Consider the following 25,381-nt stretch of genomic DNA (forward strand, 5'->3'; position numbering starts at 1 on the left):
AAGCGCCAGTGGAAGTGCCAGCTCAATTTGGAAGCCAAGTGCCAGCCAGAGCAGCTCGAGTCGTCAAGCCCAAGCGGTCACCCAAATTAGTTGCCAGCGTTGCGCCCGTGCGTTCAAGTCTCACAAATTCGCTGCCAAACGCCAAACGCCAAACGACAAACGCCAAACGTTTTTACCGTTAGGGGTCGCGTGCACTGTTTTTAACACCCTCACCACCAGCCCCCCCCCCAAACGCAACTAAAACGTTAACAAAAAAAGTAAATTTAATTCTCTAACGCGCAAACAATTAATTTATAACAAATAAATGTGCGTTAAAAAATTGAAAAGCAAACAAAAAATTTGCTGCAAGTGTTTGGCAATTTTTTGTTGCAAGCCCCCAGCCGCGTGTGGCTGCAAGCGTTGCAAGCTGCTCAAGTGTGCGTGTAAGTACATAGAGTGTGTGCATATGTATGTGTGTGTGTGTGGCCTCAAGCTTGGCTCTCAAGCATAAGCAAGCAATATACTTTGGTATATATAATAATGTGGTGATAAGTGAATGTGTAGCAAGCGCCCCGGGGAAATCATTAGCGAGTGCCCCCAACACACACACACAAGCACACAAAAACACACACAAACACACATACACACACATACAGGCAGCTACTAGTCTAAGCTGCTGTTTTAAAGCAAAGCTATAGCATTTAATTATGTAAAAGGCAACACACACACACACACACATGTGTCTATATATATATAATATTTTTTTGCTCAAGACTTTTGTCAAGTCAAATTGATTTTTTACGCTACGCTTTTGCTCAGTTTACAGCGCGTATACGCAATATGCAGTGCACATGGCGTATGCGCGTTTTCTATATAATAACTTGCCTGCAATTAAACACAAATTGTAGCTACGTAGCTATATATGTTATATATGTTTGTTGCTTTGTTTGTTTGCTGTCGAGGGTTGTTGCCGGCGTTGCACGCGAGCAGCAGCTGCTACAACAACAACAGCAGCAACAGCAACAGCAGCAACATTTAAATGCTTTATACATGCAAATTGTTTTTCTTTTTTTTTTTGCTGCTGCTGCCTGCACGTGCTTTGTAGCTCTAACAAAATGAAAAATCAATGATGCTGCCAACTGTCTCAAAGCTCAAGCCATAAAACAAAACTCACACACACACACACACAGTTACATACACTTGTGTTGTTTGCACGCCCTTTGTTTATTAGTCTCTGCATTCTAACTTCTAGTCCAGGTGTCTGCTCTGCTCGCTCGTCCTTCCAACACCAACAGCATATTAATATTTAATTGTTGATTGCATTAGTCTTAGTAATTTATGTGTGTAAAACTCTTAACTATAAATGAGATTGAGGCCAACACACTTCGCTGAAACAGAAACTTTTGCTCCAAGTGTAAGGAAATATGCCAATGATTTGCATAAACATTTTTTTCAAGCGCACTGTACTTTCCTTAGCTTCGCCTTATGTTGTGTGTGGGGCGAGTTAAAAGTTTTCATTGCAAATTAACTTTTTGTTGATCAGCAGTTTTAGATTTTCCACTATAAATGCGCTAGAAAAAGCGTAGCAAGCAAATAAATATATGGCATAAGCGTAGTCGTGCTTTCATTTAGAGGGGCGTGCATTTGGTTTTATTTTTTATAGTAATTTATTAGAAATGAAAAGTGAAAAGTTTAGCACAAAAGGCAAACAAATTTTTAGTTAGATGAATTATAAGCATTAAATAAATGATGACTTAGTTATGCACTAAGCTATGCAAGCAAGCTAAAAATATTAAAAGCATGAGCGTAGTCAACATGTAATTTGTAGGGGTTGGCAGATTATGCACTTGCTATTTAATATAAATCTTGGTAAAGAGTTTGAACCAAAAGCGAAAATAAATTATGTGTACTTTATACAAAATTAAGATTTTATATAACTTCTATGAATTGCAAGCTAACTAAAAAAGTAAAAAAGGCCATGGGTGTACTTTAGATGTAATTTAGAGGGGTTAACAGCTAAGAGTTGCTTTTAAGTTTGATTGCTATTTATTAAAAATCTTGTTAAGCAACTAAATTTAAAAAAGAAAAATATTTTTTAAAATTTCAATAAACAAAAATAATTTAAAAATGAGAATTTTGTAATTTTTTAAGCTCAAAAAATTGTTATAAAAATTAAAAAAAATTTATTGTAGCCAAAAATAGCTAAAATAAAAGGAAAGCAAACCTTGGCTAAAGCTGATTGCTATAAATAAATTATTTAAAATATTGTACACATTTTCTAATGCTGATTAATATAGATACAAATTTTAAATATTGTATATATTATTTGATATAGATAGATATAGATATTGAGAGATATTATTCATATTAATAAAATATTAATGAGCGAAAAAGCTAAAAAAAAATATTCTATAATTATTTGATATAGCTAGATATAAATATTTATGATATTATTCATAATCAATGAGCGTAAAATCTAAAAACAAATTCAAACGAATACAAATTTATTTACAAAGGCAGCATTAACATTAATTGTTGTTCATAGCAGCTGAAAATGAATCTATCCTATTGCTATTGCTAAGAAAATAGAAAAACTTAATTTTGAATTCTTTAATATTTAATTTTAAATAGTTTCTGTAAGCATTTTCTTTCTTTTGCGTGGACTCTACATAGTTGACATTAAATAAAAAAATACAAATTTGATTAAACTTAATCAGCAGCTACTCTTGGCTGTAATTTCTATATTTGCCACATTGCTGCTTTAGGTTTAGATAATTTATATAATGTTTGCTTGGCTTATCTGAAAGAAATTTCGCTTTTCGTCTTAGCTGCTTTTTTTCTGATTGGCAATTGCCAAGTTTTTGACACTTTGCCAGCTGCAACTAAAATTCAAATTGGGAGCAGCAGCTTTTGGCTGGACCTGCGGCAACTGCCAAATGGGTCAAGTTGTGTATGTGTTAGTGTGTGTGTGTGTGTGTGCTGTGGGGCACGCAACTTGTCCTTGACTGCGTTGTGTTGCACTAAGCTAAACAATTTTTGAGCGTCATTGCCTATTTCAATTTCAAAATCAAACGACAGCTGCCAATGGTTTGCCACAGGCAACACTAATATGTGTGTCTGTGTGTGTGTGTTTGTGTGTGTGTGGCATGCAACTCTTTGCGGCAACATAGTCATTTTCATGTGGCCTCGTTGCTGCGCCAACTTTATTAACCCCATTTTGCCACAAGGTGGCGCAGGGCACAGACTCTATGCCCCAAGTGCTTGCCACGCCCAACTCCCACTTTTAGTAGCTCAACGCTCTGCAGCTGCAATTACGCTACCTTTTGTGGCAAAAGCGCGAGACGTCGGCTTTTGGTTAAAAGTTTATAATTTCATCAGGCGCGCGCCAAGGCGACAAGTGCTGCTGCCTCAGTCGTTGCCTCAGTCGTTGCCTCAGTTGCTGCCTCAGTTGGTGGAAAGTAGGTTAGTGTCGCCTCTCCTGCCTTAACGGCACTTTGCACTATGAGACAAGAACTGAAGCACTGCTGCTTAAATTACTTTTTTGTCTCTCTCGCTCTATCTCTCTCTCTCTCTCTCTGTTTACCTGGCAAGCAACACTCTTGAGCTGCTAAAAAGTCTGCAAAGAACTTGCACTTTGGCAAGTTTGAAATTTGTTTTTTAAGCTGCCGCTGATTTGACATTTAGCACTTACCAAATTGACAGCAGCATATGCGAAAATTATTTAATGTAGTTGCATTTTTATTGCTTTACCTATACTAAATTACTTAGTTAAGTGTTTAGCACTAGAACTAAGCACGAGCTCCGTTTAAAGCTCAAGAATTACTGCTGTAATTACCAAAGTAATTATGCAATTACTTCCATTTCAAGCATATATTTTGAGGTGCTTAGCACTGCTCCAGGCTCGAAGCATAAAAACCTCGCTCCAGTCTCGATTCGATCAAATTTTTTGTCGACTTATTTTATAAATATTTGTTTACATTATTTTTACTTTATTTTTAATTATTTTCATTGATCTCACTCTTCAAGCTTCATATTTATCTACGGAGCCATACATAATAATAATTCTGTTTCCACTTTTCAAACACGAGCCCGAGGAAGGCAACCCTCGGGTTTTCTCGAAAGATCCTAGACCCCAACTGAAACCCTTTAGCTGTTTATGCGGGTCCTTATCGCTCTCTGTCTCTCTCTCTCTCTCTCTCCCTTTCCCTCTCATCCCTCTCTCTTCGACTCTCTCTCTCCCTCTATATCGCTCTCTCTTCCTCTCTCTCTCTCTCCCTATCACCCCTCTCTCTCACCCTCTCACCCTCTCAGCCCTCTCTCTGCCTCTCTCTCTCTCTCTCCCTCTCTCCCTCTCTCTCTCTCTCCCTCTCTCCCTCTCTCTCTCTCCCTCTCTCTCTCCCTCTCTCTCTCCCTTTCCCTCCCTCTCCCTCCCTCTCTCTCCCTCTCACTCCCTCTCTTTCTCTCTCTCTCCATCTCTCTCTTTCTCTCTCTCCCTCTCCCCCCTTCTTCACTCTCTTTTTCTCTTTCTCTCTCTTAACAAACTCTCTAAATCTTTAATATCTTTAATTTGCTCAATATTAACCTCACTTTTCTCTCTCTTTCTGCTCTATTTACAGGTTAAGTGCATTCTCATTAGTTTTTTGAGCCCGCAAGTGTTGCATGCAAAGTTCATTTTTTAAGTGGCACGCCACACAACAAGTGCAAATAAAATTGGTGCAAAAAAGTGTGTGTGTTGATGTTTTAAAAAGCGCGAAATAAGCATAAAACGGTTTTAAATTGAAATCTCTATATATATAAAGCCAAATAGTTCGTGTAATGAATGCGCGGAAATTGCAGGAAAATTCCCTGTCCCATTTGGATGTGAATTACGTCACTTTGGCCAGCAGCAACGATTTACAGCAACACGAACTAGCGCAGGTGAGTCTCGAATCTATATCTATATAAAAGATCTATACTATATATGCTAAGCTTAGATTTCTCTATTGTCTGCCAGTATTTACTTCTCAAGTTAAAGTTTCGCTTTTATAGTTGAGATAGCAATGGCAATAAATTCCATGAAAGTAATTTATAAACGAAACCTCAACTCAACTGAATTTGAAATTTATGTATGCGGAATCTTTAATGAAGAGGCTGCCAATAATCATTTTAATAGCTTTTACTATTTTAGTTCAACTGTGTGAGCTCCGCCTTGAGCTGAACAACAGCAAAAATATTCAAATCATTTGTATGTTTTTTGTTTTTGATTGTTTTTTATTTGTTTTGTCACTAAATTGGCAACTAAACTTGAGCTGAACTGAAAACTACTTACTTGCGATTGTGTGTTGCGGTTTAGCCAACTCTCTCATCTTTGGAGAGGCTGGAGACTGGCTATACGAACTGGGGCCATGCGCATGATATCATGATCTATTTTTAAGCCATCGCCACTTGGCTAATAAGCTGAATTAATTAGCATATTTGCTTTGATTGTAATTGCTATTGAACTCAAAATGGACACTATGCGAATTGGTGTTGAGTTTTTAGGTTAAACAAGCAGCGCTGCTAGCTTAAGCACACGTTTAATTAAATATAAGACGCTTTAATTACTAGTAATTACTTGAAATATACATAAATAATAAGCAGAAGTAGTAACATGACTATGTGCATAGGTCTAGAACAATAATTGAGCGTAATTACTAAAGTAATTAACAAAGTAATTACAAGTAATTACGCAATTACTTTTAATAAAAGCGTTAAATGTAAAGTTTGAGCATATTAGCAACTCAAGCAAGTTAAATATTTATTAAGCGCTGCTTAAAAAAGTAATTAGGCAGTAATGCTTGAGTAATTATGCTAAAATTTGTTGCCACAAGTAATGAGCAACATTTTCTTAAGTAATTACATAAGCGCGCACTGAATTCACTTGCCATTGGCTTACTTTTGTTAACTAGACACGCTGATTAATTATTGGCGAACACAAGCGTGACAAACATTGTTCGCTTGTCAACAAGTTGATGATGAAACAAGAAAAATCACAACGGTTACTAACTAATGACATTGCTGCTGCTGATGAGCAATGCTAATGGGCCAGCGCATTAAGAACTGGTTCCGATCCGTGTTAGCCTGGCTCAATTGCAAGTGGGCAACACTTCCGTAAACTAAATACGAAACCAGTACGCAAACCAAATGAATAAATTGAGCAGTTTGGCTTATATAAAGTTTTATATAGTATAAAGACATGAAATGAAATCAATCGCAAGCGGGGCGTGGATAAATCTTTTGGCAACTAACTTAACCAGTTTAATGCTGCGTATAATATTTAAAATTAACCACAATATACTAACAGTTTAGTACAGGCAATTGACTCGCATGTATGTAAATTTGGCTAAAGAAATTTACACTCAGTGGCTTTAAGCCCCCAGAAAGAGAGAGAGAGAGAGAGAGAGACAGAGAGAGAGCATAAATGAGGCCAACAACAATGCGTTTGATTTTGTGAGCAGATAATATAAAATTTAATACACAAGCCAGCACAGGCAGACAGCAACTAAAATAGCTACAGTATCCGTAAGATACGCACACACACAGATACACACATACACATGCTAAGCTTCAGCTGTAAGTGATTTTGAGCTCAGCAGCCAGCGGCTGCGTTGAGTAATCGAATTAATAATGGCCCCAAAAATTACATTTCAAGTTATTTGAATAAATTATCAATTATACTATATACATTTATTTTTCTATGGAATAAAAAACTGTTTGTTTGTTTGTGTGTGTGTGTTTAGACCTACGCATTAAAAGAAGCGACATAGTTATTTACATTCGAATTTACATAGCTTTGTATCTTTGTTCCAACAACTGTATATAGCATTGGTTACGATCATTAACGTTAGCAACGGGAATTCTTCTAATGTCTGTCGTTGCTTCAATTTAATTACAGTTGTAGATACAGCGATTGAACCAAAGCAACAAATATTTGAGAGTATATAGTAACAATATAAAGTTGGCTTTAAAATAATATTCAATTATATGCATACATATTTATATAAGCAACTTATTAATTCTTGGCTAGGCATATATAATTAACAATATTCAAAGTATTTTTGGCCAAATAAATTTTATTTTCAAGCTGCAAGCATTCAATATTCATATAAGAAATTTTAAATATTTTTAATGCAATTTCTAATTAAAAAATTTTAAGCATAGTGAACAGCACAAATTTTATTTTTAATTTTAAAATATTAAAATAATTATTAAAGTAAAATTTGCTGCTAATTTTGTAGCTCAATTAAATTTTAAATAGATTTGCTGAGTAAAAAATATATTTTAAAATATTTAAAGTAAGCAGTAAACAATATAAAATTAATGAAATATTTTTTTCTTTTTATATAGATATATTTTGCTGCTCAATTAAATTTTAAATAAGTTTAGAACAAGAATTTATGAGAATATATTTTTAAATATTTAAATCAAGCAGAAGACAATTTAAATTTAATGAAATATTTTTTTGATATAGATATATATTTTTTTTATAGTTTGCTGCTCAATTAAATTGTAAAGAATTTTGGGACAAGACCTTATGAGCCAAAAATATATTTTTAAATATTTAAATTAAACACTGGACAAAATAAAATCTATTGAATATTTTTTGTGATATAGATATATTTTTTCGATATAATTTGCAGCTCAATTAAATTTTAAATAATTTTAGGACAACACTTTATGAGTAAAAATAAATTAAGCAGTAGCAGGCAATGTAAAATAAATGAAATATTTTTTTGTTATAGAAAAGAACTAAAAGCTTATGAAAATAAAATAGAAACTTGCTTTTAGTTAAATTTTAAATATTTTTTTAAACTTGCCAGCAAATAATTCTCCGCTTCTAGTCAGCATAAAGTATTTTAATTAATTTCCACAAAATCATAGAATTATACAAAAAATTGCTAGCAGACCCCAAATTATTGTTTCACCAATTGTTGAAACTTCTCTTGAAGCTTGAATTCAGTCCAAAGTTGAATTTCCACGAATTGAATGCGCAACTTCCGCATAAAAATTGCACATGAATTTTAATTTATATTTAATTTAATTTATTTCGTGCTGACCCTGAATTTGTTGCATGTGCCCTCTGTGCGATTTTTGCAGAGAGAAAAAAAAGATGTTGGCAATTGAGTGAGTCCGTTAATTATAGAGCGCGATCAATTATTCATTTGCCAGATTACCTGAGCGTAGCAGCAGCAACAACAACTGAACTTTTAAAATGATTCTGCGAAATTCGCAATGCGCATTTATTTAGCTGCGCCCGAGCTCAAAGCGAAAAGCGAAAAGCTTTGCGCACCTCTCATTTCAATATTTTTATTGTCTGATTGAAGTGTGACGTTGTTGCTCTGGCTCGGGCCCAGGTCCAAGCTCTGGGATGTGGGATCTGTGGACTGTGTGCGGTTTACCTGAAACTTGAACTCTGGCGTCGGCTTTTTGCCAAAGAGATTAATTGCCAGTCGAGTGCGTCGGCCGCACTGACGCTGATGCGCTAAAGCTTCAAGCATCAGACCCAGTTCCAGGTCCAGGCGGGGGAGTTATGATTCGCAATGATCTGGCACAAACTTCGCTGCCAAGTTTCCAAAACTGCATGCGCCGTAATTTGTTCATTTCCGAGTTAATTGTCGGCCCCAAAACCAGGTTCATCAATCTTTAAGCCACAAGTTGCGCCTAGTTGACCATTAAGTCCAAAAAAAACACGCGCCGCACTTCCGCACGCAGTCCGCACAGCATTTCCACAGAAATCCCCGCAGAGCCTCCCCAGAGGGCCCAAAGGCCACAAGCCATGGCCGTAAATGTTTTGCCTCCTGCGATTGAATTGCAGGCAAATTAAATCGTTTAACTGAATTTAATTGCAAATAACAGTTTAGCTTAAATATAAATGTGCGAATTTAGTAAAAAATTAAATAAAAAAATAAAAAATAATAATTGCTATAGATTTATATTAATAGTAAAATGAGTTATTAAAATAAACAAGCTAAAAAAAAGTTATAAATTTTAATAAAAATGAAGCTATAAATGCTTTATAAATAAATCCTGCTAAATATTTTATAGCAAAATTATATATTAAATTAATCAAATTAATTTTAAACAAAATTTAATAAATAAATATGAAATAAAAATATTTTAAAGCTATTATGCTTTAAAATTTGATTTATTTTTAGTAAAATGAATTTAATCAAATTAAAAACAAAAAGAAACAAATTTTTAAATAACATTGGTATAGTTATATAAATTTATTAAAATAATAAAGCTATAAATGCTACATAAATTTAAAATGTTATTTATTTTATAGTAAAATGAGTTTAATCAAATTAAAAACAAAAGGAATGAAATTTTTAAATAGCATTGGTAGTTATATAAATTTAAATAAATTTATTAAAATAATAAAGCTATAAATGCTATATAAATTAATAATGTTAATTATTTTATAGCAAAATGATGCATTAAATTAAACATATTAGCTTAAATATAAAAATAATAATTTTAATGACTGAAACAGAAATGAGAAAATGCTAAAGATATATAATATATGCGAAAAAAAATTATTAATATTTTAAGCATTTTTTAAAATAGTTAACTTTGCTATAAAATAACTTTCAAAATATTTTAAAACAATTCCAACTGCTTTTTCACTAACGCAGCCTTTGCGAATAAATAAACGATGAGCTGCTAACTAGTTGAACTTGTAACAGCTGCTAGGCGATTGAACTAGGAGTTAACCATTTAAATATAATTATTCTATTAAAAACTGTGCATACTAGAACGACTTGCAATCAAATGCAATTATAATAATTTATAGCTAACTAAGTATAAATTGAATTAGCGCAGGAACTTGGCGTCAGGACTACAGCTGGCTGGCAAATTGAAACGTTTAAATAAATATCCTGGCAGTGCATTGTAGATATTTGCACAGCAGTCATATAAATATAATATATACATATGTATGTGTGAGAGAGAGAGAAGAGCTGCATGTCCTTGCGTTGTCGCTGTGGCAATGCAAAAGGAACTGGGAAAGTGCCACTAATTACAATTCCCACACAGCATAGAATTGAATTGACTATAGGATTCGCCAGCTGCTGTTAACTTGTTGTTGGCTGCAGCAGACTTGACCAAGGACATTGCAGGATGTTTGCATAAACTGCACATTGAGCGACTTTGATCACTTAACGATATCAAATTTCCGTTGCTGTTTTTTTTTCTGCGTTTTTTTGGTGGTCAAATCGATTTCCAATTCAATTAGTGTGCGAGCGAGACAGCGCGAGAGGCGACAACGTTGCGATGATTTCATTTGTTGGCCCAAAAAAAAGGAAAAAAAGACATGCCAACGAATTTGGAACTAGGACTTTAGCTACCTGTTCCGCACACATGCGTGTCTGTCAACACACACACACACACACACACTAGCGCACACACAGGCTGCGCTCATTCACACGCATAGCCCACAATACATATATATCTATATATCTATTGCTTAGGGGCACTGAAATTTTCACCTGCGTTGACCGCCAGCGACGTCATCCGCGCATTTTGTTATTTAATTTTTTGTATTTTTTTCCTCTTGTGCCTTTGCACAGGTGGAAAAGCCTTGGCTTGACTTTTCCGAGCTGCAAGCAATTGCTCAGCTGGCGGCGCTTCGCTTGGCTTAGCCAACAAACAAAATTTAAGGCCATTTACATGGACGTGCCCAATTAATTTATGGCCTAGCAGCAACAGCAGCAGCTTCTTCTTCTTAGCCCAGTTAATTAGCGTAGCTCAAGCCGCAGCTTGACAAGTGTCAATGCCAATTGCGTTTGAGAAATTTAGTTAATTTTAAAATTAATATAATAGCCTAAATAGCTGGGAAACTCATTTCTATTTCATAATTATCATTTCTAATTTTGAAATTATTGCACTAACTATTTTTTTTATATTATTTAAGCACTGAGTCTTATCATAATTAATATTAGTTTTTTTTATTATAGGCCAAACAATTACTTTTGTATGTTTCAAGCCTTATTATAATCTATTTTAATTTTTTTTCAATTATTTGAAACTAAATTTCATTTTTGCTCAGCAATTTATACAAAAATGTATTTTACTTTAGTTTTTAATGTTTATTTTATAATTAATTAATATTAAGTTTTTTTTATTATATTTAACATATATAGCCGCATTCTAGTTTATTAAATTTCATTTATATTTTTTATTAATATATTTTTAAAATTAATTAAATTCATTTTTGTCACAAAAATTTGTTATTATTTAAAATTTATTTTAAATCTAAAAGTTTATAATGTTGATTTTAAAAATGAAATACGTTATTTGTTGCTTATTTTAATAGTTTTTTTCTTTTTTTTATTTAATTTTTTTAAATTTATTTTTGCTATAAAATTTAATTTGTTTGCCTTAAATAATTTACAACTCATTGTTTTTATTTATTTCTATGCCCAAATAATTTGTTAAATTTATTTTTCTTTAAAATTTAATTTGATTATTGTAGTTTTTATTATTTTTTAAACATTTTTATGGCGCACATTATTTATTTTTTCACATACTACTGCCCCCAAAATACATTTAAATAATTTTTATGACTATTTTCTACAATTTTTAACACTCCCACCTAAATTTTTATTCCCACTTATAGCTACAAAATTAAGTTTTTATGATAATTTTGCAAAATGAAAATGAAAAACAATCTGTCAGCTAAATATTTATGATAAACTAGAAACTATTTTGGACAACAGAACAAAAGACAGAGGTTTGAGCTCTGAGGTGTTAGTTAGCACACCTTTAGCTATTGTCTAATATATTATATATAAATATTTGTTAGTAAACTTAACCGGGTCACAATTCATCAAAAAGAGAATTATTATAGAGAAATTATGCAAATGTTTGGCGCTGCACTCAGACCGAAACTAGTTGAGGGCACTTTCCAAAAATAAAAGCGAGACAAGCAGCTGCTACCAACAAAATAAATGAAAAAAGAAAAGGAAATACAATTTTTATATTTGCCATTGTTTGTCGCAATTGTTGTTACGTTTGTTTCCACCATAATTCTTTTAATTATATGATCTATTACATGAGCGCTATATAGAAATATATTTCTCGCACACTTGTAACACATTTTAGCATATTTTATTAATTTAAATATGAGATGTGAGCGTTGCGATAAAACGCGCAAGTCGCTTGAGTTACTTTTTTTTTGGTTGTGGGGGCATTAGAGGGTTAAAGGGCTGCGGCGCAGCCATGAGTGACGGAACTGGACAAAGCTGCAGAGTTGTGGAAATATGCCAAGAAAATGAAATTCAGCCAAGCGAGCGCATCCACCTCCGTTTAAATGTTTGTCGTGGCTGAGAGCTAATTAAATTCGTTGGAAAACTCACAAAATTTTCATAGTACAGGCCGCATAATAATTTAAATAAACTAGTTTACTTTTTGCTGCAGCAACAGTAATTTGTTTGATTATTTAACTGCCCCGGAGTGTAACTGACGCCTACAACGCCTACGGCTCGCTCAGTTGCGGACTCGGCTAATTGCGCTGATGGATTTGTCGACATCTTTGCTGACAGTTGACTAATGAGCATCTAAGTGACGCATACGCCCCATAGACAACACACACACACAAAACCCATGTTGAGGTTGAAGGGTTCGCTACTACACTTGCTGGCACTTTAAAAATAAATAAATGGGTTATAAATAGAATAAATAGAAAATAGAAATAAATATGTAAGCGCTTTAAATGCAGACAGTGCTATTAATTGACTCCTAAGTAGACACAAGGGGGTAGCCAAGGATACACTCGGGAGGGTTTTTAAATGTAGAGTAATCATTTATTAACAAAATGCAATGAGGTTTGAAGAATATGCAGACAACAAATAGTTCTAAAATGAATGAGCAAACTTAAGTAATATAATTTATATTTAAAAGCCGCATTATAGAATAAATTTGATATAAAATTAATAATAAATAGGTTGAAAGTAAATTTATATATACGTAGCTTAAGAATTCAATATCTAAATTCTTTGAATACCTCAAGTTGTTCCAAGGATGTGACCAAAGAAACCTTCAGGGGATTTTTTGAATATTCTTGGTTAAACTTGGGATTATATCTTATTAACATATTTTTATATAAGATCTCAGATCAGACAACAAACAGTTCTAAAATTACTGAGCAGACTTGAGTAATATAATTTATATTCATAGCACATTTGATATAAAGTTAATAGTCTAAGCAGATTGCAAGTAAATATACCTAAGGAAAGAATTCAATAGCTGAGTTCTTTAAGTAGCCCCTAGGAAGTGAACAAAGAAACATTCAGGAGAGTTTTATAATTCTCTTTGTTAAACTTGTAGCTATAGCTTATTAATATACATCGGTGTGGTTTGAAGAATAAGCATATATATATACTATACTGAGACAATAAATTATTATAAAATTACTGAGCAGCATTTAATTCATAGTATAAAAATATCAACTCTTTTTTGTTATTTACAATTAACTTTAGCTAATTCTTAAATATTTTGCAAATTAAAAAACATTTTTTGTCCATATTTTTGTATTGTTAGAACAGTTTCATTTAAATTTTGTTTTTATATATATTAATATTGCACAGATTTCAGTAAGTTTAGTTCATTATTTCAATTGACTTTAGTTGCTCAAGTGCCTTAAAGCGTTATGACGTTAGCTCTGCTAGCAATTGTAAGCTAATTGTCTGGGCTGCCAACGCACTAAGCTGTTAATAAAGGCGAAGTCTAATCCACACTTAATTTGATGACAATGCACAATTGGCAGGCACATTATTCCCAACTGAGCGGGCACGTGTCAAGTGCATAGAAGAAAAGCGCAGCCAATGCCAGTGGCAGTGGCGTAGTCTCCCCAAAGAGTTTTGTTTGTGCTGGGCACACACACAGCAGAGAAGAGTTGGAGGTTGAGCTAGACGCCAGCGGCGCTTTGATGATGATGACTATGGGGAACGACGACGACCTTCAATCCTTGTTTGAATGTTGGAACAGAAGCGTGAGAGCTGAGTCAAGTGGCGGCGGCTAATAGAGCGATCCTAACTGTGCGCTCATGTGCTTTGAATAATGATAGAAGCTGAAAATAAAAGACAGCACAATGAACCGAACCTGATCCTCAGCAGCTCGTCAGTCAGTCAGACGTCAACGTTTCAACGTTTTGTTGTTTTGTTGATGTTTTGACAACACTACATCATTATCTAGTTGTCTAGGCACGCCTCCGCCCCTGCCCCTGCCCCTGCCCTGAAACTGAGCCCCTTTTTATTGCTGCGCTCTTGAGTTTGCTTTGCAGGGTAATTAGGGTCAGAGTTTTGTTAGCTTGGCTACAATTGGTTTAAGCCACTCAAACTGATGTCACTTGACGCAGCTCACAAGCCATAAAGATTTTAATCGAGAATGTTTTACAGCCCTGGCTGCGAAGAAAGTGTGAATCAATTAGTTGTTTCGACTTTGCCAAAAACATACCCAAAGCAAAACAATTAGAGATTTTTATGCTCACTCTATTTTTATTACTACTACAAGCAAACAGTTTTTTGTTGTCAATGTCGTTAAATTGTTTCTCGGCCGTTGGTGGCTCATAAAAAAAAACTAAGTACACACTATTTAATTTTGATGACGTTAACGCAAACACGCTTCAAAAATAATGCACGCTGCATATTTGTCAAATTGGTATATATATATATAAAGAATCTTAAACGTGTCTCATCAGCACCCAAAAGCTTCAAATCAGATTCTCAGCAACTTGCTGCGTCATTGTCGCTTCGTCAGTCGCCGCGCCGCAATCTGCGGGCGGGGGGTGCTACACAAAATTTTTAAATGTTTGGCACGCGTTGCGCTGCGGCTGCGACGCCAACTGCGCAGCGAGCGCGTCGCCAATTGGAATGATTAGTTTGAGTTGTCAGATTTTGACAAGTGTTGTCATCTAGGCTGTCAAACATTTTCGTTTCGCCTGCTTTGCGCCTATGAAAAATTGACAAATTTAACAAATTTAACAAATTATATATTTACTTACTCAAAAACAGCGCAAATCTAAGTCATTTCAGTAAGTTAAGCGAGTGACTAATTAGCGTTTTATAACATTTGCTTAGCTTAAAATATATTTAATAATTAAATTAAAGTAATATGTGTTAAAAAATTAGCATAATAATAAATTAAGCAGTCAGCATATGAGCATAAATTCTTAACATTTATTTTAGACGCAAATCAATATTTATATTAATTTTTGTTTGTATTAATTTAATGCACAGAAATAAAAAAAAATAAGAAACGATTGAAAATTAGAACAATATTCATATTCAATTATGACTTATTAAATAAATGCACCGAAATAACAAAAAAATATTAAAAAGGGATTGACAATTCGAACAAATTAATTAATTACAATATTCAAATGCAGTTTTTACGTATTTAAATGAATTATATAATGCACAGAAATAACAAAAAAAAAATTAAGAAACAATTGAGACTTAGAACGTATAAATTAATTACAATATTTATATTATTTTTGACTTAATTAAATTTGTTACAAAATAACAACAACAAGTTTTTAGGAAACGATTGAGAATTAAAACATATTAATAAATAAATTACTAAATTAATTACAATTATTATGCAATTATTGGGAATAAGCTCAATTTATTATTTATTATTTTTAAAAATTAATTTCAAAAATATAAAGCCATATAAAATAATTAGAGCAAATTAAAAAAGAGTTTAGTGAATATTTAGAATTTAATAATATACATATATTTGTGGACTTAATTATTATCAATATAATTAAATAATTTAATGCAGTATGGCGCTTAAAATAATAATTTAAATTTATGCAAAGTCGCTTTCTGCGTTCTTGTTACATAATTATTTACTCAACACAAATTATTTTAATTTTGAGCTGCAGTAAATTATACTATAGTCAAAGCTAAAAATATGTTATGCAGATAATATCAGAAGTCAAAACTTCTTAGAATTGTGGCGCACTCTATGCAGATATGCGTATTGCTCACATATCAACTTGCATTTTAGTATCTAAACAATCTCAAATGTCTGCTCAGCATTCCTTGGCTTATGATTGATAATGCGCTGCACAAACTTCAAACGTCAAAAGCAATCAAATAATCAAAAGTTTGGATGAGTGGGGAAGTTTCTTATATATTCAAAGTTTGTAATTAAATGAAATACAAATACACACAACTAACTTGAAAGCAATAACTGGACTTTAAAACATAACTGAGCATAATTATAGGGTGAAGAAGCAGACAGACTAGGCCACATGAACATATAAGAGTATGTGTGTGTGTGCGTGTGTGTGTGTGTGTGTAAGCTGTACTATAAAAGTGCTTGGATATAATTTTCCCATAGGCGGCCGCTGGAACGAATCTTTATTTATGGCATAATGATCGGCAGTTGCCCCGATTGTTGACTGCCGAATTGCCTGTTTTATATGCAGATGCTCGCAAGCAGTAGAAAGAGACAGCAATAGTTAGAGTCGCGAGGTTCGCCGGTCCACTCCGATAATTCTTTATTATTTCTTTAAAACTTCACCTTTAATTAAACACGAAACGAAATTATAAAATTGTACCTGCTTTAACCCAAAAAGTCAGTCCAATACGATTGCTGTCGCAGTCGCAGTCGACGTCGCAGTTGTGTAGAATTTCTACCTGTGAGCAAACTGAACTGCGCTTGTGGTTTTTTTTCTATGTGTGTGTGTGTGTGTGTCCCCAAATTCGATCAATTTAGATACAAACAGCCATTTATGCATCAGTACCTTTTATTAAACTAGCCAGCAAGACATATATAAATGCATGTGTGTATGTATGTGCGTGTGTGCGTGTGTGTGTGTGGGTTTTGCTACGTGCTGCCTTAATAAGCCCGTTAATGGAATATTAGGCAGAGGCAAAGAGTTTAGAGCACTGAAGTCCAATCCATATCAATATACGACACATCGAGACAGCGACGCCAACGGCGACGGCGACGGCAACTGCGACAGCGACACACACAAGTTTAAATTATCGCATTGCCTGTAGTTGTTGCTCTGTTGTGTCTCTGTCTCTCTTCTCTTCTCTTTTTTTTTTAGAGCTAGTGACCAGCTCTGAGCATCACACGATCGAAAAGATTTTAGTGCTGGAATGCAATAAAAAATTTTGTTTGTCGTCTTCTTTTTTTTTTGTATTTTGTGTTATTCATTTTGTTGTTGTATTTTTGTTTTGTTCGATTTTGATACAAGTTTTATAGTTGGTCTGCTTATTGTGTGTAGGAGCTAATGTACATACATACCCCCATATACATATATGACAGTACATACAACTAAACATACATATATACAGACAAATGCTTAAAAAACAAGTATACAAAATAACTGCGTACGCTGCTATTATACACTTAAAGAAATTGTTATGTTGTATTTGAGGCTAGGCAGTAACTAGAGCAAGCTCTGTTCACTTTATGGCGAACTGTAGCTAGTGCAGTAGTTAGTGGGGTAACTAGTAGCAAAATAGAATGCAAGCTTGCAATATTTTGAACTAAATTCAGCTTAAATTTAATACAAATTAATTAATTAAAATTAAAATTCAAATACTTTTGTATATTTTATATAATTTAGCACTTATAAAAATTAAAACTCTAAAACTTTTGCAAGCTTTCAATATGTTGACTTATTTATTATTTAAGCGCACAAGCAGACTAAGAAAATATTAAAATACTTATGTATATATATTTTTAAATTTTTATTTTAACTGGCCAAATGTTGACTTAAGTTTAGACATTTTTTTAATTTTTTAAGCACTCACTTTAGTCTAAAAAAAAGTTTAAATACTTTTGAAGTGCTAAAACTTCTAAACTCTTCTTCAAATTCATATTTTTGTTTTAGTTTTGTTATCAATTATTGCAAATTTTCTTTTAAAATAAATCAAAATAAACTTTTTTTTAGTTTTAATATAAAAGTAATACGAGTTAAGTCCTTAACTCTTAGAGATAGTGCGAAAATATTGTTCAAATTATATTTTTACTATTAATTCTGTTCTCAATTGAAAATTTTCTTTAATTAAAAAAAACTTTTTTTATATTGTAGCTAAATGCGGATTAAGTATTTGAGTCTCTTTTAGATATATTTAAAAAAAGCAATAATATTCTTTAAATTGAATTTTTATTATTAATTCTGTTTTCTTAGATTTAAAAAAAGTATAGTAGCTAAATACGGCTTAAGTCTTTAACTCTTAAAGTTATATTTTATAAGTACGAAAATTACTAAAACTGTAAATAATTATTAAATTAAAATTTTATTAATTTTGTTAGCTATTATTTGCATATTTTCTAATAGAAAAAAATCTACCAACAATACTTTGATTTTTACAGCATTTGGAATTTAGTTAATATAGTTGAACATGGGTTAAGTCCTAGCATTAACTGAGCTGACTTTTTAAAGTTTAAATTATTTAAAAGCTGAAATTGAAACTCTTTTTTTTTTTAAGATAGCTATAGCTATACATATATTAGCGCTTTTTCTAGTTTCTAGTTACATGCACACTTTCAATTTATGCAAGCTATATTATTGTATATTTTTACTATCTATAGCTATCTATATAAAAGTCATATCATATCACGTATGAACTACTTACCAGGGCAATTTATGCCAACCCCTCTGCGCTTTCTAATAGATACTTATGCACACTTTAAAGCTAAAAATAGCTACAGAGCGACAGCGAGACAAACACCTAAAGAAAGCAGGAGACATAATTAGGAACAGACTACAGATAGATATAGACGCTACGCTTATATTACATTGGCATTGCAGCAAAGAAAATTATACGGGCCTGAGACTACAAGAGCAGCAGCAATAAAATGTCGCCCCCGCCCCATTCCCCCGCACTGTATCAAAATCAATGCCAGCGCGCTCTGGGTCGTCTGGCCTCAAAAGCTAACTCTACATAGAAGTGTAGATAGAAATTCAAGGGAGCTGTGCAGCTGACATAAAATAACTAAAAATAATACAAATACAATGCAATAAATCTTGTGTAGGTGAAAGAAAGCCAAAGCGAAGAAGAAGAAGAGCAAGAGAGCAAGAGCGATTGAGGCTGCTTGCAATGAAGATTTGGAAATGGAACTAAAGTCAACCAAACCGGCGACTATCAAAAGTACTCTATGCACTAATGACAGTCACACGCATTATACATTGAACAAGAATTTAAGCAGCTATTGTTAAAGTGTGCGTATGTGTGTGTGTGTGTGTGTTTAAAAGAAAGGGGAATCGTTTTTGAATAAATTTTAGTCACAGCGCTTCTTTTAGTCTTGTCTTTCGTTTTTGGTAATAACATTTGTCTAGTTGGGTTTACCTATGTGCACACACACACACGAGCACACACACACACATGCATAACGCATTAGTACATAGCAAGATCCTACTCAGCGATAGCCGAAAAGAAAGCATCTTCTTCATTATTAAACACTACGTCTTGTATATCTCCGAACGGGCTGCGGGGTGCTGCGACTTAAAAAATAAAAAGGTATCGTTTTCCCTGTAATAATTTTCCAGCCGAGCATAAAAGCAAAAATTGTTGACCGCTCGATCAAATTATGTTAATTCGTGTATCAAGTATTTATTACAGCGACAATAAAAAACCCTAAAAGCAACAACTTTACAAAAAAAAAATACTTGTCTTTGCCTTGTGCAATGAACTCTTCGTTTTTTTTATTATAGTTGTGGCTTATTACAACTCAAACTGCCCTGCAGGCATCATTATTATTCACAAAAACTTATTTAAATTTTAATTACTTACAAATTATACAAAACTTTTTGTTTGGTTGCTTTAAGCTACAGCAATTATTTATGTTTGATAGCTGCCTAAATATTTTAAGCTATTTCTAAATATTTTCAATTATTTACATGGTTTATATTATATTTTGCGCGCAGCCAACTTTGCTATACGCTTTGTTGCAAGCTACAGCAATTATATATTTTATTGATATCTGTCTAAATATTTTGTATAAATTTAATAATTTGTATATATATTCAATTATTTTTACATTTATATTTTGGGCGCTTTTTGAGCGCATTCAATTTTGTTATACGCTTTGCTGCAAGCTACAGCATTAATGATTGATAGCTAAATATTTTCTATAATATTTTATATTTATTATTTTGATAAAATTTTCAAATATTTTATTTAGTAATGCAGTATTTTTCAATAGTAACTTTGCGTATATTTTAAACATATCCAACTATTAATACGCTTAGCTAAAAATAATTGCGTTAGAAATTTGAGTAAACTAGAATAAAAACTCAAATAAAAATATGAATAAAAAATATGACTATTTAAATATCAATTATTTTCTTTGCTAATACATTTATAGCCAACTTTATTATACGCTTTGCTGCAAGTTAAAGCTATTATATATTTGTTTGATAGTTGTCTAAATATTTTGTATATATTTAATAATTTATAAATATTATCAATTATTTTGTTTAGTAATACAATTATATATTGGACACACCCAACTAGCAATACGCTTAGTTAAAATTTTTGCATTAACAATTTGAGTAAACCAAAATAATAAAAAAAAATCAAATAAAATATGCATATATTAAAATGTGCTATTAAAATTGTTTAATAAATTTCCAAGCTCAGCTGACTATAAAATACGCTTTGCTAAAAATTCTGTTGTAATATGAAAAGACTTAAGACAAAAACTTGACTTAAAAGAATTCAATGCAAATAAATTCAAGTGTTTTGAAATTGTTTATGTATTTTGTTGTAGTCGCTACAACTTTGAGCTATACATAATAAAATTTGATTTATATTATATATATAGAAAATTAACTTAAAGTCAATTACGACAAAACTGAAGCTGGAAGTGTTAGTTCCAAACCACTGCCAAAACAAAAGCTGGCAACAAGAAAACGCCGTTAGCTGCTATACGCAAAACACCATTGACAGAAAGTTACATTCTTTGTTTAGCACTAGCTGTGTTGACTGTATCTCTTTGTTGGCCAACAAGAGTGCTGCGAATCGTAGCGATTACCAAAAAAAAAAGTTGAACTCTAATTTGAAGCCACAGCGCTGTGACGTATCCGGCTTGAGCCAATGGCCTGGACAGGCAGTATATAGTATATATAGCCATATACTCGACTGAGTTCTCTAAAGAAATTATTAATTAATGTACCATTTGAAGTTGACTGTTTTGCCTTCGCTTAAGCTGTTTGCTTGTTTTTTTTTTTTTTTTCTTAGGCGCGCTGCTTGCTGCGGTCATTCCCCATTTCTATTCCAGTTCATGTTATGTTAATCATGGGCAACGCGTAGTGGACCAAGATGCTGGCAGAGAGTCTTTACATTCGTTAGTTAGTTGAGATTTTTTTTTATTATACCTTTATACATGTTTGCTGTATAAAATTAAATATCATTTGATTGCTTTTGTTGTTGAAAACGCCGCTCAGAATTTATTTAGTTGCGACTGCGGCTTACTATTTATTAAAATTCAAATGTTTTAGGGCCTTTGTAAAGTTCATTGCACCTACACTGAAAACAACAAATGTCAGCATTTTGTTAGAGGCGTGAAAATTCTTAGAAAGCGAAAGGATTTGCAGCTGTTTATCTTTTCTATGGCCTGACCCAATTAGTTCACAAGGATCCAGCTACGTGATTTCTATGGCAAGATACAAAATATTTAGCAGTTCCTGGTAACAACTTCGGCTGCGTTTTGTTCGGCACACGTTTCGGCAAATGCATTTTTCAATTGTTTTCGAATTTCGAAAATTGCACGTGTGTTTTGGCTGTAGTCAAGTGTACGTGAGTCTGCGCTGCAGCAGCGCATTGTATCTATAAGATACATATGCTCAGATTGCCATTTGTATAATTTCATTGTTCGACAATTACAAGAAATTGCATGGGGCGCTCTTTATACTTTTTAAATTTCTTTTAACTGCATAAAATACGCAGCAAGCATAAAAAATTCTGATTTAGCTTGAAATTTAAATAGCATCATTTAAAATGCATACGCATTTTTATTAGCATAATTTTTTATTATTGCCTAAAAGGCGTAAATAATTTGTTTTTATTACAAATAAAACTTCCGCATTAAAATTTTGTGCTCTATATTTTTTATAGTAATATAAAAATATAGTAATAAAAAAATATGTTAACATAACAGCTTTTTAAAATGTTTAATAATTATTTATTTATACATATTTATAATTTTATATTATTCATATTTATTTATTCTTCTTTATTAATAAAAGATAAACAAATTTTTGACTTAAAATATTTTTTATTGAAAATTTTAATCAAATTCTTAGCATTGTAATATAATAATAAAATAATAGTAATAATTCTTAGAATTTGTAATATAATAATAAAACTTCTGCTTTAAAATTTTTGTGCTCAATATTTTTTTAAAGCAATAATTTGTTAACATAGCAGCTTTTTAAAATATTTAATAATTATTTTGCGCATATTTATTAGTCATTATGACTCTTAAATATTTATTCAGAAAATAATATACAAATTTTTGACTTAAATAATATAATAAGATTTGCAATATAATAATAAAACTTTTGCTTTAAAATTTTGTGCTCAATAATTTTTTATAGTATAAAATTTTAAAGTTCGCAGGTTTCTAAAATATTTAATAATTATTTTGAGTATATTTGTTATATAATATTACTCTTAAATATTCATAAATAATAAATAAACAAATTTTTGACATAAAATATTTTTTAGTGGATATTTTAAACAAGTTCTTAGAGTAAAATATAATTGTTAGCATATTTGTAACTTCTTAATTAACTTGTTGAGTTAAGCTATAGTATTATTTTTATGCAATTTATGGTATTTTATTATATTTAAAGCAAATCTCAGCTTAGTCTATAAAATTTGTGCGCTAATATTTTTAATAAACTTAACTAATTTTATAATTTCTGTTTTGCTTGCAGGGCTGTTCGCCTACACTAACTTTGGTTACCTCAAAGGTAAGTTTGAACTAACTTGGCTTATAAACTTTGCAATTAGTTGCACTTTAGGCAATATGCATGGCTTGGCTTAAGTTTTAGCGCATGTTTACTTAAAATATAAGCAAATTGGCTTTGGTGAGTGCTTGAATGATTCATGGCGCAATTAGTTTGACTCACAATTGCTGGCGATGAATCAAGGCGTTGCAATGTGGCATGGGAAACAACAACAACAACAGAAAAAAGTTGGCAAAGGATGCGTCGCCTTGCTGCTGTTGATTGCTCAGGTGAGTCAGCAGCCGCGAAATGTTGCAGCAACGAAAAACAACAAACTGTGCGACTCGTAAAAATTTTAGTTTATGTGTTGAATTTGTTGCACTGTTGTCACCAGCCGCATGTTGCATGTAATGAGCGCAGCTCAGTCCCAATCTCAGGACTGAGATTACAAGATCTGCAAAGTCTACCCGCTCGTTAGAGTTCGAGAAATGGCGCTGAATTCAGCAGAAGCAGCAGCAAAGCAGCGGCAGCGACCTTGAAAATGCAAACTATGCCGCCAGAGTGCGCCACACACACACACAGACAGACACAGATACATATGTATCTAGATACAGTTGATACAGCCTGGGAAGTCCAAGAGCCCTGCAGACGCTGCCTATGCGCAAATACAGTAACGAAAACAAGTTTCAGCAGCAGCAGCAACAACAACAAGCAGCCAAATGTATCTGCATCTGTAGCCCGCGCATCTAACGGATACTGCCAAGCGCTTCGCAACGCCAAAAGTCGGTCTTTGTGCCAATAGAACTTAGAATGCGGTAGGACAACTGCCTGTGCCCGCTTCCCGCTCTTCCCTCTCTTTCCCTTAAGCAGCGCAGGAAATGACGAGAGCCCAGACCCTGGCTCTGGATCTGGATCTGCCTCTCACATTTTGTTTGAATTTCGCTGCTGCTTCTAAACAAAAATTCGCATGTGTTGGCTGCTGTTTGTCCCAGTTCCCAGCTCGCCTCACCTCCCCTCCCTCACTCTTGCTCTCTCTTTCTTTTGGCAGTCGGCGATGCGCACGATTTAAATTGACTTCATAACTTCTCAGTGCGCTACATTAAAGTTTTAATTAAATTCATTTGTTTTTGCCGCACTAAATTTTGACACATTTTCTAAATAAACAAATGTTTGTTAAATATCTGCGCATATGCTCTTCTAACATAATAAAAAATAATTGCTCAGCGCTTCCCATGGCGACTCTAATTGCTGAAAGTTTATATAAATCTTAAGCAATTTATCAGCGCGTTACACCAAATCTAAACAATGGATCATAAAACATTAAATGAAATAATTTATGTCAAGGGAATTATTATATAAGAAAGAAATTTGCACAGTCTTTTGGGTTTGTTTAATTAAAAAAATTGCGTTAAAACATAAATTAAAAGTAGAGAAAAAAAAAGCAAAAAAGAATTAAATTCTATGTGTAGCAATTTGTTGTAAAATTTTAAATAAAATTAAATATGAGGCAAGTTATTAGTTAGTTCGAATTTCTAACTAAAAAAAATATAAATTGAAAGAGAACGTAAATATCCAATTCGCTTAAGATGTAAACAAGTTCTGCGTGAATAAAATTTTCTATAAACAGTATTTAAATTTCGAATTCGAAATTCAAATAGATTTTAATGCAAGATATCTTTAAACTTAATTAGGCTTTTTTATATAATTTAAAGCGAATATAAATTGAAAGCAGACGCTTTAGATTTAAACAGTTTATGAAAGTTTAGCATTTTCAGATAAAAAGAGATTTTTAAACAATTTTTTAAAATTAATTCAGTTTAATTTGCTTAATTTGAAGCTTCAATGAAACCTTGATAAAGGAGCAAATTAAATAGTTAAAGTTAAGCCGCATTGATAATGCGCTTAAGCTTTGCTTTGCATGCCATCCATCGAAGCTTTCCTGGAAAGCATTAACCGAAGCCTCCAGAGAGACTCATATCCGTATCCGATGACAGCGAATGCGAGTGCAGGCTCGCCATATAAAGATCCCAGTTTTATGCCATCCTTAACTTACACTCTATTTTAATTGCCGCTGGGATCAGCAGCCCCCTCACTCCTCACTCCGCAAATGATCTTCGATCTTATGTGCAATTAAACAGCAACAACAACAAGCAAACTGTGGTAAGAACAGTTCAGCAGCAGGGACAGGAGGGTGACACTTGAGGTGTTTTGTAAAGAGAGAGAGCGAGTGGGTGAAGAGAGGAGCAGGAAGCGCGGGCAAAAGCAAATTTACGTGCGCTGTCAAAAGGCCGCAGTGTAGCGTATTTAATATTTTTTAGCGTGTTTTACCTTTTCATGTTGTGTCATCATCAGAGTCAGAGTCAGAGTCGGAAAGAGAGCGCTGCATGTAAGAGCGAGAGCGAGAGAGCGTGGTCAATCCTGTTCCTCGAGGCGGCGGCGTAAAAATTTGTACGCTCTCAACTA

General features: G+C 32.9%; 1 protein-coding gene across 8 annotated transcripts in view; it reads left to right on the forward strand.

Annotated features, from left to right (window-relative positions):
* The first annotated feature begins 350 nt into the window (after window positions 1-350).
* Window positions 351-25,381, forward strand: part of LOC108607646 (voltage-dependent L-type calcium channel subunit beta-2) — a 45,321-nt gene continuing 20,290 nt past the window's right edge. For 4 of the 8 annotated variants that reach the window (XM_017998572.2, XM_017998573.1, XM_017998575.1 and 1 more), the window contains exons 1-3: window positions 363-422; window positions 4,596-4,896; window positions 22,907-22,942. In XM_017998572.2, the coding sequence (XP_017854061.1) occupies window positions 4,795-4,896; window positions 22,907-22,942 (138 nt within the window). In that variant the 5' untranslated portion in view covers window positions 363-422; window positions 4,596-4,794. Of the gene's footprint in view, window positions 423-4,595; window positions 4,897-22,906; window positions 22,943-25,381 lie in introns of all 8 variants that reach the window. The other 4 variants (XR_001915509.1, XM_017998585.1, XM_017998583.1 and 1 more) reach the window with 2 other exon arrangements.

This window comes from Drosophila busckii, chromosome 2L (genome assembly GCF_011750605.1).
Source record: "Drosophila busckii strain San Diego stock center, stock number 13000-0081.31 chromosome 2L, ASM1175060v1, whole genome shotgun sequence".
Classification (NCBI taxonomy): domain Eukaryota; kingdom Metazoa; phylum Arthropoda; class Insecta; order Diptera; family Drosophilidae; genus Drosophila; species Drosophila busckii.